The sequence below is a fragment of the Leptonychotes weddellii genome, chromosome 1 (genome assembly GCF_054177405.1).
Source record: "Leptonychotes weddellii isolate Sample4059 chromosome 1, ASM5417740v2, whole genome shotgun sequence".
In the NCBI taxonomy this organism is placed as follows: domain Eukaryota; kingdom Metazoa; phylum Chordata; class Mammalia; order Carnivora; family Phocidae; genus Leptonychotes; species Leptonychotes weddellii.
In genome coordinates this window covers 72,293,179-72,310,054 of record NC_138369.1, presented here as the reverse complement: position 1 = coordinate 72,310,054, position 16,876 = coordinate 72,293,179, and the positions used below count along the sequence as shown (strand labels likewise).

The following is a 16,876-nucleotide window of genomic DNA, read 5'->3' as shown; positions in this document are numbered from 1 at the left end:
CTGATGATAACAATAGGGAATAGGGCAGAATTTAATAATGGAATGTATGGGATTGTCATTTTTACTCAATGTTGAACCATTTGAAAATGTTTTCTACTCAAGCTACATATTTTAGATAAGCACAGTTAGATATAGATATCACTACTTGGAAAAAAAAAACCCACTTCTTTTAAGCTCAGAATTCCTTAGGACTAAATGTTAATCAATACACATTTTATACATATGTACAGACTTTTTAACCAAGTGCCACACAACTAGGGCACACATATTAGTTACCTTGGTTTTCAAAGGTTATGTGTCAACTCTGCATATTACGTGCCAAGGAGATACTGTCAACATTATTTTTTGCATAATGTGCAAGTATTATATGGCCACAGAGTGTAATACAAATTAGTGGCAAAGTGCTGAGCGAAGGAATCCATGACAGATTCAGATGCACAAGGTTGAATATTACCCGTAAACTACCTGACTCTGCTAAGGTCTTAACAGCACAAAGCGCTATGTCATGCCCAGCTTTTAAAAGTTTCTGAAATACTTGGACACAATGAAGCTTGTTCAAGGAGTTTTACCATAGCCACTGGTAGGAGGACTGGTATGAACAATAAATGACATTGGGGGAGCAATGTGGAAGATCACCCAAACAAATCATTTCCAAATTGTGCCGTCTTCCCTGAAAACAATTTTGCTCACTCCATCATGACCATCAACTGTTTTCTGATATGTGCTTTTTATTTATTTATTTTTGGTTTAAAAGATTGTATTAGGAAGATTATGCTGCTTAAGTTAAAGGGTCTAAGTGAGACTATTAGTATTGTATTGATTTCTCACACACACTCATCAAATTCATTCAAAATGTTATTTCAAAAGACATTAGCTTATTGGGAATGGCAAAATCGTATTTGCAACCCAATTTTTCCTTCCAAAATAATTAAAATTTCTGACACCTTTATATTCTGTTGGGCTAGTTAAAAAATTAAAATAAAATCAAAGACTACTTTTTGCTCTAGCTTTTCCCTCTAAACCCAGAAGAAAAAAAGGAGAAAGAAAGGATTTTGTAAAAAACTTCATGGCATACTAGTTTCTATTTATTCATTTTTTTACTACATGAAATCTAGTTTCTAATTTATTAATTCAAATTTCTTTTCTTCAAATGGTTTTCTGAACTGTAAGTGAGCAAGAATGTTTAAAAGTTGTCTTATTTAATAAAGAGAACTGAAAATTTTTTCAATACAATTTTAAGTTACAGCAAACCAGCTGCCTTCAAAGCAGTTCAGCTGTGCTTCAAAAGTAAATAGTACTTTTACAGCTGAATCGGGAGTCTTCAATGATGCCATTTTAGTTTCTTAAGTAAAAGTTCAATATTAAAAGCAGCCCAGTTGCCTACCAATGAGCTCATCAGTGCCTGGAAAAATGTTAGTCATGAAGAGATTGGACAATTTCAGAACCAACTATCAAGGAACCCAGATACCCTTATTAACATCTAGGAAGTCTTAAAAAGAAGCAGCAAAAGATAAAGTGAATACAAAAAAATGATAACAAAGCCCGAAACCCTGGCCTTAATCCTTTCCATGACCATCAGCACACCTCATTTTATATCATGGAGTGTATGGAGTTTTATGTTGCAAGAATTTTGAAGACGGTGTTTAAATTCCAGGTGTGATATTCTTACTTTCTTCATTTAGTTCTCACAGTTATGACATACACAACCAAATGAGCTCAGTTATTAACTTATATTCCATTTATAACTTAAAAAAATACATTGCTTACTAAGAGGTTTTTATACAGAAGGTCCATTTTTTCCCTACTTACTTTATGTTACTGTTAAAGGCCTTTAAAATATTTATACATTAGCTTAAAAGAAGTGTTGCCATAATTATTGTGAAACAAATGCAGATGAATTCACTCTAAGCACATAATTCCTAGAGACTAGATTTATGTTTTTGTTGGCAGGTCTTCTGACTATCCTACTATCTCTGTTTATTAGGCAAAATGTTAACCCCAAACAGGTCATGGTCTTCACCGTTAAACTTAAAAAATGAGCACGTGTTTGTGATTTAAATTTACAGTGTTTCTAGTGACTTTTCAATCGCTCTTTTTAAAATCAGTAAAATATCATCAAGAAAATATTAACATGCACCTAACTGAGAGGGCCATCTTTGACTCTTTAAAGTTACTTCACATAAGCAGACAAACCCTACCATGTCATACCATACAAACAATTTTAATTGTGTAGTTACAGTCAATAACCACTCCTAATCAGAACATTTCTGCATAAAGAAAATTGTGATACACTTATAAAAACAGCCAGCTGTAACAAAATAGCTGGTGTTTTCATAGCCATAAACTCATAAAAAAGAAATACACCTTTATACAGAAATTTTATACAGATGTAGCTTTAAAATTGATTGTAAACCAAAGGAAGACACATTGCAAACATCAATTATTTTCACATTAATTGCATAATTTTCTAAGGTGATCTATTAGTTTTATTTACCTAAGCTTATTTGCATGATAGTAAAAATTGCATACAACAATAAGAGTGAAGCTTATAGTATGAATTGCTTGGATAACATAGAGCACTTTTTATAGGCAACTGTGTAAAGCACATTTTCTCTATTTAAAACTTTTAAGACACTTTGTTTTACTGCCCATCAAAATACATTTATAAATAGAAAAGAATCAGTATGGTAACAAGAGAAGCAATATTACATTTAACGGAAACTTCCAAAAAATTAATTACAACATGATGCTGCAGGATCTACAAATAAATAATGAGGACTAAATTGTGTTTCACATTTTCTTTTCATTTTTTAAAAAATCATGTAACAATGAGAATGAAAAAAATTACAGTGAACTTTTATTTCCAAAATAAAAACAAATTTGAATTACGGCAGTGCCATATAATACAAGGCATTTGTTGGCATATGTCATCTTTAAACTGCATTCCACAGTCTATAGTTCTTTTGTAACATACAATAGAGTAACAAACTCTTTTTTTTTCTTTTTTTAAAATAAGGGGCGCGTTTCCAAAGATCAGTGTGGAGTGTTACAGAAATAATTAAAGGAAGGAAATAATAATCACAGAAGTTATAATGCTTGTTTGAGGCTCCAGAATAATAATTTCTTAAAAAAAAAAAAAAAATCACTGGTATCATGCTTACGGGGTACACACCTTGATGTGTCCCGTGAACACAAATTTTAATTTTTAATACCAAACAATCCTCGATGCTTCACCTGGGGCTGCCAAGCAGTTTGTAAAACAGAGTAAAACATTTAGTGCAGTCTGTATTATCCTTTCTCAACTTTCCTGTTTGTGCAAGTTTCTGAAGATTCATTGGCCAAACAATGAACAACAAAGGTTTTCTGAGAGAATACAAGGTGGACTTCTCATTTCGTTAGTAAATACCAGTGGCACTGTTGAATGAAAATAATACTTTGATCTCAGTCTTTCAAGTCAGTGTTAATGTCCGTGTTTCCTTCCACTGACAGCTCTTCTTCTAGCTTCACCGAGAAAAGGGTGTTAGCATTTTTGTCTTGGACACTCTCTTCCAAATCCTTAAGCAACTCCTCTTCTTTGTACTCGGCCACATCCACCTCCAGGCCGGAGTTGTCCTTCAGTTTGCCGTGGTGCTTGAGATAATACCGCTGGTTCTGAAAGAACTTGATGATGGTGTACTTGGGCAGGTCAAGTTGCGCGGACAGAGTCTGGATGGCCTCTTCGTCCGGGTACAGGCCTACGTCTTGGATGAAACTCTGGAGGATGCCCAGGGCTTCCACGGAAATTTTCGTCCGCGGCCGGGTCTTCTGCCGGTTCTCGTCCTCGGCCTCGGCGGGCGAGGCCACGGTGGGCTGCCGCGGGGGGAGCCGGGGCCCGGCGGGCTGCTGCGCCTGCGCCTGCGGGGGCGGCGGCGCCGGCTGTTGCTGCGCTTGCGCCTGCGGCTGCTGCTGCAAAGAAACAAGCGGACAGTCAGAGCTCTGTCTTCTGCCCGCGCGGCGGACAAAGCCGGCTCGGAGGAGGCGACAGGGGGCTGGGAATCCCACCTGGAGCTTCTCCCACCTGGAGCTCCTCCGAGGGGGACAAAGATCCAGGACGCAAAGGGAGGCCAGCCAGACGGCCCACGGCATCAGGGAAAGAAGTCAAAATGGTAAGAACCAGGAAGGGGAGGCACGACCAGGGTTTTGGGTGGGGGGGCGGAGGGGGGGTGCTACTGGGCTTCCTCATCAGAGGTCAGTGGAACCTCCCTACCCTTCATTTTCAGTCTGGCTCAGGGAAGTGAAAGTTCAGCGCGCTGAAAATGTGAGCCGTGGACTTCACCAGGATATGCATCGGAAGGCGAAGACAGCAAAGCAAATTATGATGTAAATAATTAACAAAGATTTAAAATGAAGATTGAGGAGTAAGGATTTCAAAGGCATTTTCGAAAGGAGTGCTACAGACCCCTGGGAGAAAGAAACCTGTGTTTTGCCCCATTTCATCCATGGCTAAAGCATGGAGCAAGAATAGAAAGACTTATTTAAACTCCAAATAAAATGGATAAACGCCTGCTCTTCTTCAGCAGTATCCCTTAAGACTCCAAAGGATTTTTGAGATTCTCACGTTTGTGAATTTCCTACCAGTCAGTTCCGATTTAATACACACACAATTTCTTACCAAATTGCACTAGGCTGACACTGCAAGTTTTTTTCCTTACCGAAAAATAAAAGTTTGATCCACCGTACAACGAACGGCTAGCAAATTGTTTTGTCTATAGTAAACTCATGTGATTAGAATTTAGTGTATACAGACACGTTTTCGTAATTAGTGTCTGTATATGTGCTGTAATTTCCATACACAATTATACGTAACAAATGTGTAACACATGCACATACTGTATACTCTATAATTCTTATCATCAAAGCAAATCAACCTGAGTAAGCTGCAAAATATTAGAGCGTTTATACTGTGCCTAAGCATTTCCTTTTATTCCCCTAAGAAACAATTTTATTAAAAACAATTTGCATCTTCAAACAAGTACTATTTTTATTACTATACATATACCTGTCTTTTTTTTTTGTTTTTGCTAAACAACAGTAAGTTTTTCAGGCTTTCATGATTATTTTAGTGCTTGATATCCTAAGGGATTCCCTTTTCCAATTTATCTTTAATACACACTCAAGGACTTTTTTTTTTTTCTTAGTGGATGGATAACTCTATCACTGTTTTTAGCTAGATAAATATATACATTCCCCACCCACGCCCACAGCAATACCAAGAAATAATGCAGGTGATTCAACAAAGACAGTAGAATTTTAGGACTCTGGAAGGCAATGGAATTTTCTCTTAAAGGGAAGAGCTAAAAACATCCCCTTAGATTTAACAGAAATAGGTTCTACAGCCCCAGTTCATTCAACACGCTTCCTTAGAAATCAAGGCCATAGGGCACCACAAACTACCTGGTCCCAGAGCTTTCCAATCTAGCTTCATAGGGGAGGTCCCTCAGCGGACGAATGGAGACAAGTCCCATGACAGAACCCGCTAAGCACAAGGCTGAATCTGCTGGCACAGTGGTCTTCGGCCACCACCATGGTTAGTACGTCCTCTGCAAGTCTGCAAATTCTGACCAAGGGAGCAGGTCTTTACACCACCCCCTCTCTTGCTGGCATAGGTAACTTGTGCCCGCTCACCTGAGGAGCAGCACCGAGCCATGGTGCAGGGGTCAGCAGGCCTGGTAAGAAAACGCCTCTAGACTCTCCTTTCCCAAGGCTGGTGGGAGAGGGGCTCTAAAGGAAAGACAAACAGACATGACTCACCCCTAACCTGTGTTCTGTGAGGGTGTGGGGAGACAGCGACAAGGTGAAGGAAGGGCCAGAAACAAGATTAGTCAGAAACAAGATTCCAATTAGGCTTCCCTCCCCTCCTCTCTTGGGACAGTATCCAAGGTAGAAAGTTCTGATTGTACAAACCTCCTCTACAGAAACGGCAGTATTGGTAGTCATTAAAAAATAGGTGGTATTTTTTAAATGGATTTTAAAAAAACAAAAACAAAAAACAAAATTTGACCTCTCACACAAAAAACAACCCAATTCTAACAAAGACGCACTTGCCAAACCAGAAGTGTAAAAAAGGGGGGTTCCTGGCATTTTGTGGTTGGGGAAATGAGGGAGAAGGAACACAATACACATGTTGGAAAAAGTGTGCTAATTTTCCTTTTATTCCCAGGAGCAAGATGGCAGTGTATCGTTATCTCTTGCTAATAAAGCCTATGTTTAGACTGGCGGCAAGAAGAGAGACGCTAATTTCCCTGCTAAGTTTAAAGCTCTATTTACTTAGTGCTATATTGAATTGGCCAAGGTAAACGAACCTGAATCTGCTCTGCTGGAACATGGATAATGTGGGGCGGCCTGTCGCCATGGTGATGCACCGCGTTGCTCTCCTGTTCATAAATGGCATCACGTTCTGGCTGAGGAAGACTGAGGAACCTTCGGATCATGGAGAGGTTCTCCCACAGAGTCCTGTTTTCTGGAGAAGGATCTTCTTTCCAGCGTAACAGCTCACACAACCACCCCTTAGAGACAAGGGCATAATAGGTCAGTTATGCCTGTGGGGAGCTGATATTTTCCATTAAGAGCTAAAAAGAAAAGACCCTGTGAAGTTAACTTTTTTTTATATGCTCAAAAACACTCCAATCTGCTTAAAAAATGTTTTTAACCTGTTAAGAGAGAATAGCTGTGGCTGTCAAGGAGGCAGGCTCTGTTTCTAATAAATGTTCAGATTTGCATCTTAAAGGAAGGTCATGTTTTTTATGATTCCAAGGGCAAGACACATTTACCACGGACTTTGCAATATGTGAAATAGGAGAAAAGCAAAGTTGAACGTGCTTCTTGTCTTGCCCAGCTTTCTTGTCAGATGAGCGGCCATGTGAGATCCTGAAGGTATTTAAGAAGAGACAGGACAGATTTTTAAAATAATTTGTTTCCTAAAAGGATTCCCAAAGTTTAGGATTTTTGTATTAGGAAGGAAACTACGTGTAAAAATGCGTGTGTGTGTGCGTGTGTGTGTGAGAGACAGAGAAAAGACACGTGCAGTACAATGAGCAAGAATGCCATCCAGTGTAAAGCATAATGATCAGAATGGGCGTTAGAAGACTTCTCCAAGAAACAACTTCCCAAAAGGACATCTCGGAGCCTGTTTTTTTCTGCTCATTGCAGTGCGTGAAATATGATTCACCAGACAAGAATTTTAATAGATTTCCTGAGCTGAGAGAGAAGGAAATGTCCAATGAATGCCAAAACCTGAACCTCTCTGATGACTCCCTTAAGGCCCCATTTTTGATCCTCAGATTATCAAGAACTGAGTGGTCCAAGAGAGTACATCGTCTAACATTTTCTAATCCTCATGCCAAACGTTCTTCATCTTGGCTGCCATGATGGACATTAGGCAATGGGGTGGAGAGTAAGAGGGAGCCTGTCCCACCCAGACCCCCTTTGCCAAGCAAGGCAACCACCTCCAGCTGCCGTGCTGCCTGCTAAAAGCTCACAGCCATACTCTTCTCTGGAGCAATGTTTGGAGATGACTGGACAATTACTCCACATCCTCACTGACCCCCTCACACCCTGGGGTGGCCAGTGGTTGGCTTACCCCGTGGTACAATGTCCCTGCCCTCTTCCCTCAAAGTAACAACTCACTCAACCCTTCAATCTACTCTCTGGAGATGGCCCTCCCCCCATCAATACAGACTACCTGAGACCATATTCTTACTGGACCCCTTCCTCTTCCCTATCCTCCCTCACTCCTTCCGGGTCCTTCACCAAATCATAGACACCCAATTCCCTGTCTTAGGCTCTGCTTTAGGGACTTGACCTAAGATGAAGGGATTTCTTGGAAATTCCAAGTAAATTAGTTGGATGGGAGTGGAAGGAGCACAGTTTATTATCTGATTTTAGAACTAGCCAAGGAGAGGTTTTTTTTGTGTGTGTGTTGTTGCGATTGTTGTTTGGGGTGAGACCAGAGAATGGTATGACTTTTCTTCCCTTCTTCCCAAACTGAACCACTGGAGAAAATTCTCCTTCCCCTTCCAACTGCAATATACGGTGAAAAGAAATAAGGCCCATTCTTCCCCAGATGGCCTATTTGAGAGAATTTAAAAGAAAAGCTGGAGAGCTGATAACATCAGCTTCCCAAGGCCCACCTACTAACCAGCCAAGGGTGAGTGACTGTTGCTAACCCTCATGAGATCTACTAATTTTTCTGAGACATTTGTTTTTCTACTCAGCAGGTCTTGTAATTAAACAAACACGTACAAGGGGACGGTCATGCAATCATGCACTCATTCAATGCCACTGAATGCGTAATTCAAGGCTAAGAGAGCAGGCAGTAAACTGAAGATTTACCTGAGAGAATATTAGTTTAAAAAAAAATAATAATTGTGATTAGAATGTCACCGAATATGCTTCTTTTCTAACCATGGCAATTCTATGTTTATTTCCAGAAAAATATGATGATGTGTCACATTTTAGCTCTATTTATATGAGTATAATATTAACTCTCGAACTGTATTTGAGTAGTTGAAGTATTTGAGACCCACTTGCATATGATGCCCTGGAGATGTTTATTTAGCTCTTATTGGCAAATATTTGCTATCTGGATTGAGCCATGAAAACATTTTATATTTTCCTACATCTCAGCTATTTCTTTACACTTTACCTCTAAGTTTTGATGCTGTGCAGGTTTTAGATCTACATCTTCCTGTAGGCTTGAATATTAACTATGGTTAAAATGACTCTCCTCCTCCCCTTTGTCTCCATTCTTCAGCTACAGCAATTGACAGGCCCCCATGCCTAAACAGAGCAAATTGCTACAATTCTATTTACCTTTCCAGATGTTAGCAGGTTCATAAAAAACAGAACAGAAAAGTTGTTTTGGGGGGGGGGAGTTTTTTTGTACTTAGCTAGTACTGTATACTATTGCAATAGATGCTAAACATCGAATATCTAAGACTTTTTTTAAAGAAATAAACGCTTGTAACTAAAAATTGCTAAAAGTTAAATTAAGAACAATTCACGTGAGAAAAGCTGCTTGAGAGAGCTGAAAAACGCCAATAATTTTTCCAATCCTTTAGAAACTTTTTAAAGTAACAGATCAGTTAGCACTCGGATATATGTGAAAAAACATGTGGATCACAGATGTTCTTTGGAAAAGAAAATCATTAGTTCTTTTAAAATGGCTAATAATGATAGCTAATTCCTAAACAATCACACTCATGCTGGTTTAACAAATATTTCAGAAAAGGAGCCCTGACTCATTCAACAAATATTTTGCTCATATTGTCACTTCTGTGTCTCTATACTTATGAGATGGATCCTTATTTTTATTAATTGCCCATGACTAACATAACATTTCCAGTAGTTTGCTATTAACCTCTGCCCTTAAATAATACTTCTAATTCCTTATCTAAAAATAATTTGATAAATTATAAGTTTGAAGCATGTCTCTGCTAGCCTTTCAAGAGACATGATGATTTTAAGAGACTGAAATCAGATGATGCTTAGAAAAATATTTAACGGTGCAGCTGGGAACTGTTAGTTCTACAAGGGTATTCCAAAAAGAAAAAAAAAAAAATTAAGGGGGGAGTGCTTTTCTTGATGTGTGTATCTCTAAAAAAATAATGGAAAACAGACATTTTGACACGCTAGTTCTTTGTCAGCAGAGACACTGGCTCATTCCCAATTTATGCTGGCAAAAATAAGATCAATTCATTCTAATACTATTTAAATACCTTGGAATATTCTGACTACCTCAAATCCTATCAATTGAGACTCTATTAATGATGACAGTAATCTGATCTATGTTTTGCACAAAGTGACTAAAAAAGCCAAATGCTTTCTAATTCCCCAGTACCTTTTTCTAGGTCACTTTTTCATAAGTGATATTGTTAGAGCAAATAAACTTGGTAAGACAATGAACATGTCAGAATATTGTAATATCTGACAAATAATGATGATTCCCCTAAGTACTGTATTGGTTTTTAAATGATAAATGTATAGATTTACTTGGTAGAGGAGAGACCAGAAATGAAATGCGGTACTTTGTTGCAAAATGTGAACGTAATTACATTTTTAAGAGCGGTCTCTGGGACTTGAAATATTGTAAGACCATAGGCAGGAGTAGTGAGCTGCTTCCCAAATTAAATTAGATCACGACTGTTCTGTACAGTAGAAAAGACAGGAGAGTAACAGCCTTAAAATAATGAGACTGATCCATTCTCAGAAAACTAAAATGGTACAAGGAACAACCTAAACTTTAAATGTAGTAAATTTGCCAAGCAACATTACACTGCATATAAAGAGGGCAAAATATAAACAGTAGCCACATGTAAATAAATTAGTAAAACTTTCAGGATGTTACTACTTTTCAAACTGACGAAGTTTAATTTGACACCTTCTGTTCTAAACCCTTTGTTTCTATTCAAAATCACGCCTTGAGCTGTTGCTATCAATCACAGCGCTCCCCCTATTACTTAAAAAAACTGGCATGAACCCTGAATAAGCTGAAAATGCCATGCAGATGAATTCTGAGATAATATGTTCAAACCTGTTATATACAACACAAATCCTGTAAAGTTATGTATTGTAAACCTACATTTATTGAGAACTAAAAGTCTTAAATCCATCTGCCACAAAGGAAATACTGTTATGTACTTTATAGTAACCAAGAACCATCTGCAAATGTCTTGCTACCGTAAGCAAGAAAATGGTGCAGAAGATGCTAAACCTAAGACTGCATGAAATAAATAACATTCGTTTGACTGGTTTCGGTGAGGGATCTATTTAAAAAAAAAAAAGTAAGATCAGGGGGGGAAAAAGGAAAGAGAGAAAATGCAGAATGACTGCCAAACCAGTACTGAAAAAAAGCAAAACAAACTCAATGACAACACAATGGCGATTTATTATGGTCCATGAAACACATGACTGTATGCTCATTTTAAAGGAAAAATTAGCAGTTCTAAACTCAATATTCTAATGATGTGCTTTACTGACAGAATCTTGTTGTACCACATTTAAATAAAAATCCTGGCACCTTCATCTCTCAGCTGCTAATTTCCAACCAAACTCAATCCTTGATTTCCACTCCACTCTTTTTAGAACAATTAATTCAAGTCAATTCACTTTGAACATTTTAACAGAGAAGGGGTGTGCAATGATTTTAATTGAGGCAGAGAAGTAACCTCCTTTCGTGAATGAATTTATTGTACCTCTACAGCCTCACGCATGTAAAAAGGAGAACCCTTCCAAGAGCCCGTTCTGTGACAAAGCTGGGAGCATGTTACACAGCTAGCTTTCCAGGGGAAAAGAGGCTTCAGTATTCGCTGAGAAAAAAAAACTCATTTCAAACAGTGCGTACCATATACAGATATGTATCTCTTACTGTTATGTACATATACATTTTAAACCCAAGAGCTATAAAAAAAAAAAAAAGAGAGAAAGAAAATGACAATTCTTGCTGCAACGAAGAAGGAAAAATGCATTTTAAGAAACGGAAAGATAATTTGAGTTCTAAAAAGCAAAACATTTTATAGTCTGTATTTATTTCCCCTCACCCTCATCTTTTATGTGTTATTTGCAGGAGTATTTTGTTCCAATCTCTGGGGCACCTAGTATAATAATATATGATATTAAAAGAAATCAATCTAAATAGGGAGGTATTTGATACAAACATTTTAGTGGAAAGCATGAATTACATTTTAGCAAGTAGTAGGAACAAGGATTAAGTACATAATCCATTAAATAGTACTTCCAACACAAAAAATTCAGTATTGTAGACTAAACTACACCAGGCATTTTGAATGAGTACATTTTCAACAACAACTAACTATACAGCTAGCAATTTATCATTCAGCAAATAATTTTCTACTTTTAAAAGAATCCGTTTAAGTGTTACTTATGCTAATGAAGACAGTTTTTAATCTGCCCACAAACATGTTAATAGAGGGCAATTTTTTTTTTTATTTACAAAGCTGTCGGCACTCATGGGTAATTTCATATCAATGTTCTATAAGCTGGGGGTAAAATGGGTTCTAATTGTCAGAGCTGCGGAATCTTTCACCTTTAGCATGAAGGTTTAAAGATATCACAAAGATGCAAAGTGACTAGTGATGTTTTAAGCCACCCCTTTAACATACCAGAAGCGTTCCATTTTCACACTTTTTATGTTTTTAACACACGCTGCCTCAAATACAGTCTTAACACACAGTACTTCTCTGGGGGCCCGAATGCAGAGACACACAAGGCCTCATGGAGGGGATCACCCCGGCTTCCAGGTTTGAGGCCTGGATGCTTCACGTACCAACTTCGACCCTCTTTTTCAAGAACAATCCCCACACTTCAAAGAGTGAGGAACAGAACAGTGGCAAAGCGGTACTGAAAGCATTTTTAAATTATTTACTAGGTTAAGAGGGTGAAATGATACTTTAAATACATCAAATTTCATCGTCTAGGCCATTTTTTGGTGGCAAAGTGGTATTGATCTTTCCAAATGCTTAAAATTAACTATTTTCCAGAAGGTCATTATTTGATTAAAGGCATTAAAGTTGAGGGCAAGAAGCGATGCACTTTTTCTTCTTCCCCATTCAAATCATCATATAATTTAATAAAAACCATCCCATCATGTCCTGTAATAAAAACGCTTATCTTAAGATACTGTTCTTTACCTAACATATTAACCTTTAAATGTTACGAAGTTCTTCAGAAGAAAAACCTTTGCTAAAGCAGATTATTCTATAAAATAATGAGAGGCCCCCACCATTAACATTAATAAAGATACATGTCCTCTTCTATGGAATTAGTAGGAAATACATTAATCTTTCTCCTCAGTTTAATAACATCTACTTTGTGTACAGTGAAGAGAATCTCAGCAGGTGCCGTGAGTAACTTTTCCTGCTAAGTTAACAGTGGTCTTATTAAAAGAAAACATGGGAAATAAGTTTGAACAGAGTCGTACCAATAAATTTTCATGCTAAAAGTAGCACATTACATCCACTTTATTTAAAGATGGGTTTTAAAAAGAAACAGGGTCGTGAGTTCAACTTCCATGTTGGGTGTGGAGCCTACTTAAAAAGAAACATTTAAATGGGATATTTGTGTGTGTGTGTGTATTCCCCAAATATATTTATTTTCAAGGCATGGTTTCTGATACTTCTATCTGCTGAAAAGAAAAAAAAAAACAGTCATGATATTTAAAAATTATTATGATTTTTACACTTCTCTTTCCAGGTTATATAAGGAACTTAATATCTTAGCCAAAAATCTGTGGGTTTCCATATTGTGGAAATAGGACAGACAACGGCTACCCATAAATTTCTCATGAATCCATTTTTGCTACTTTGTCTTTAAGAGGTTAAACACATCTAGCAGAGTTTCTGGAGGTTTCTTTTTTTTTTTTTTCCTGGAGGTCTGTGTTCATACAATCTGAGGAAAAGCTCCCATTAAAATTTAGTGAATTTTGAATAATAAGAATCATTGGTAAGTACTTTTTATTATGCAATTTTGCTTAAAATTTAAGCAAGTAAAAAAATGAAAGTGGCTTTTATGTTCCCCTCTTTTCTACCTTCTCAAAAGCCACTGACTTTATGGCACACATAAATACAGTGTTTTTTCTTTTGCTACAGATTGTTTGATCCATAATAAGATTATCAGATGACAATCTGGCCAGAGAAGATAAAAACAGTTCTCACTTAAAAAGGTTGTTGGGAAGGAGATCTTACAGTTCAAAGAATATTTTCAGGAGGGAGAATCAGAGTAGGGAAAAAAAGGAGGAATGAAGAGAAAAGCATGAAACTGTAGATAACATATTAAACTAGCAAGAACATAATCTTGTAATTTGAAACAGAATTTCCAAAGAAAGGCTGACTTTTCCTTTAAAAACATTAGATTTGGAAGATACCTAACTTAAAAGTTTAATTTTTCTTATACTGCATAAACTAACCTTTCAAGATAGTTTCTTCAAAGCTTAAATGAAACAAACAAAAATCTGGCTTACATGCCTGATGCTTGGATATGGGCTTGGTAAAAGAATTTTTTGTTTCAGTGATATGATCTGGCTCCTGTTTAACATTTATACACACTGTGCCTTAACATCTTAAATTTTTTTTTAAAGATTTATCCATTTATTTTAGAGAGAGAGAGAGAGCACGTGTGCTTGAGCAGTGGGGAAGGGGCAGAGGGAGAGGGAGAGAGAGAATCCAGCTGAGCACAGAGCCTGATGCAGGGCTCAATCCCAGGACCCTAAGGTCATGACCCAAGCCGAAACCAAGAGTCAGATGCTCAACCAACAGAGAGCCACGCAGGCACTCCAATATCTTACTTAAGTTTTTATTCTCTCCTCATTCTCCATGGTTAGTGTTGTTAAAAAACAGAAAATTCAAGGAAAAAAAAAAAAACTCAAGGAAAAAACCCCCAGAAAACTCAGTACTCCCAAGGTTCATCAATTTTAGCCTTGTTTCTATCATAAAGAATCATCTGCTCCTTTCCACCTGTCCACCAATGCCTTGTCAGTCTGGGACCCTTCTTCTTTGAGTTATGTTCTTAGACACCAAACATTCTTTTTAATTACTTCCGACAGACAATTATTTCGATTTCTGAACAAAGAAGCTTTTAAGTAATCATTCCTTTTCTTAACTCAGGGTAAAAAGTACACCAATGATGACTAGAGCTTCAGTGAAGAATGAGAGAACCAGTGCTATCGTATAGAGTTGCGATGCCTACAAGAGGCAAATAAATATGATGTTTAATTTAGCCTATGGAACTTCCTGACAGATAAATTACAGGTGTAACTAAGCTTTCTTGAATCCCCCAAGCCATCTCTGAGATGCCCTTGGAAAAAAGATGCTGGGATGAAAATCACTGCTCTGCTCTTCTGCTTTCAAAGTGCCAAAGTTATCTTAACTACTCAAAATGACCTTCAAAGGCTTCCTATTATAGAGAAAATGCTCACACTCCCTAGAAGTGCCCTGAAGGCTGCTCCCAATTGCATTCATGTCCTAATTCACTGGACTATTTATTAGCTGTTGCCCAGCATTTCCCCACATTCTATTCTCCATTCTTCATACTACAGGAAAGCCCTTTCTCCTTTTTCCTGCCCATCCAAATACTAACTCTCCTTCAAGTCATGCTCAAGCACCTCAGTATATCGATAAAGGGTTATATCCCATATAGGAGTTTATGTATGTGAATTTGAGCAAATTACCGTTTTGAGCCTCACATCCTCCTCTACAAAGAACAGACAATAACAGTATTAATCTTGCAGGATTGTGGCTGGTACAAATGAAATAGAACACATTCAGCCCCGTGCCTGGCTCCTGATATTTACAAAAAGGTCTGATGAACTTAATTGAAAGCACTTGCCTTAAAATGGCTCACAGTATATTTGGGAAGCATTCAAAAATAACTACCAGTGAAAGACAGTGCATGATAAAAGTCAATGATGGACAAACACCAAGTGGGATCCAAATGGCGAGGAAGAAGAGATGGGCTGAGTGGTCAAGGAAGTCTTTACTGATTCAAAGTGATATTGGCTTGAGTTTGAAAAATGGGCAGTATTTAAAATGGGGTGGATAATGAAAAAAAGAGGGAGATGAATTAGCCATGTACCAAGAAAAATAGGTAGACGAGTTGCTTTTTGAACTGACTATGCCCACCATTCTTTTGCTATAACTCTTTACCATACTGGACTTTCTTGAGAATACTTAATTCCTGGACCTCACCTCCTGTACATACTGTACTTCTAAGATCCATTTGTTAAGAAAGCCTGGGTTTTAATTTGAATTCCTATTCTACTATTTACTAGACCTGGTCAAGTTATTGAAATGCTCTAGATCTCAATTTTCTCCTCTATAAAATGGGGGTAATTTTACCACTATTCATAGGGTTTGTGACAATTCATGCAAGGGATTGGCACACAGTAACGTTATGATGAATGTCATTACTATTTTTATTATTGTTGTCATTATCACAAAGATAATCCAAAGGAATTTGACTATCTAGAGAGTTAATGAAAAGAATTCAGTTATCATGTCCTAACCTGAACCCACTATCTTCCTCCTACAGACTAGGTTTTCCTCTGATGTAGTTTAACTCAATTAATAGCATCCCCACCCACCCAGTCACCTGGGCTGAAAGGCTGTTATTTAAAGTATAAATTGGTATAATCTTACTGAAAGGCAATGTGGAAATGTTGAATATAGAAATGTCTAGTAATCACCTTCAAAACACAAAAGGCTTTTTGATCCAGTAATTCTACTTTTGAGAACTGATCCTAAATAAATGATAATTAAAGATGTATACAAATACTTAACTATAATAATGTTCATGTTAGCATTACCTGTGATAGCAAAAGGAGAATATAACTTAAATATATCTCAGTAGAGAATTAAAAGGTATGAATAGCATCTGAATAAATGTAAGACATATACATGTACACACATATATGTATGTATATATACATATACGTGTGTGTGTGTATAAAGAACATGAATCAGGCTATCTTTTGTTAATTAGGATTACGGGTATTTCCTTATGTCTTTATGCTTACATTTTTTAATTTTTTTATAGTAGCTGTTTTTAATATAAAAAAATAGCAAAGAGCTTCAATTAAAAATCTGATTTTTCTTGTCTGTTTGCTTTATAAGAGAACAATCATGAATTCCTGCCAATTCTCCTTCAGAACGTTCCTTGAATTGGTTCCTTATTTTCCATTCCTACTGCTCTGGTTCAGGCCCTCAGCATTTCTTCCATGAACTAACGCTGATGGGTTTCTTTAATGCAGGCCTCCCCCATCTCAGCTGAATTACATTTACCATAAACAAACGTCCACACAAATAGCCCTTTGAATGGCATCCTCTTC

The 16,876-nt window shown here is 37.3% G+C and overlaps 1 protein-coding gene across 8 annotated transcripts in view; it reads right to left on the bottom strand.

Annotated features, from left to right (window-relative positions):
• Positions 1-2,200: 2,200 nt before the first annotated feature.
• Positions 2,201-16,876, bottom strand: part of SATB1 (SATB homeobox 1) — a 98,923-nt gene continuing 84,247 nt past the window's right edge. For 6 of the 8 annotated variants that reach the window (XM_081825864.1, XM_081825859.1, XM_081825872.1 and 3 more), the window contains 3 exons: positions 6,342-6,545; positions 5,665-5,760; positions 2,201-3,945 (listed from right to left, as the gene is read on the bottom strand). In XM_081825864.1, coding sequence (XP_081681990.1) covers positions 3,442-3,945; positions 5,665-5,760; positions 6,342-6,545 — 804 coding nt within the window. In that variant the 3' untranslated portion in view covers positions 2,201-3,441. The remainder of the gene's footprint in view (positions 3,946-5,664; positions 5,761-6,341; positions 6,546-16,876) is intronic. The other 2 variants (XM_081825878.1, XM_081825884.1) reach the window with 2 other exon arrangements.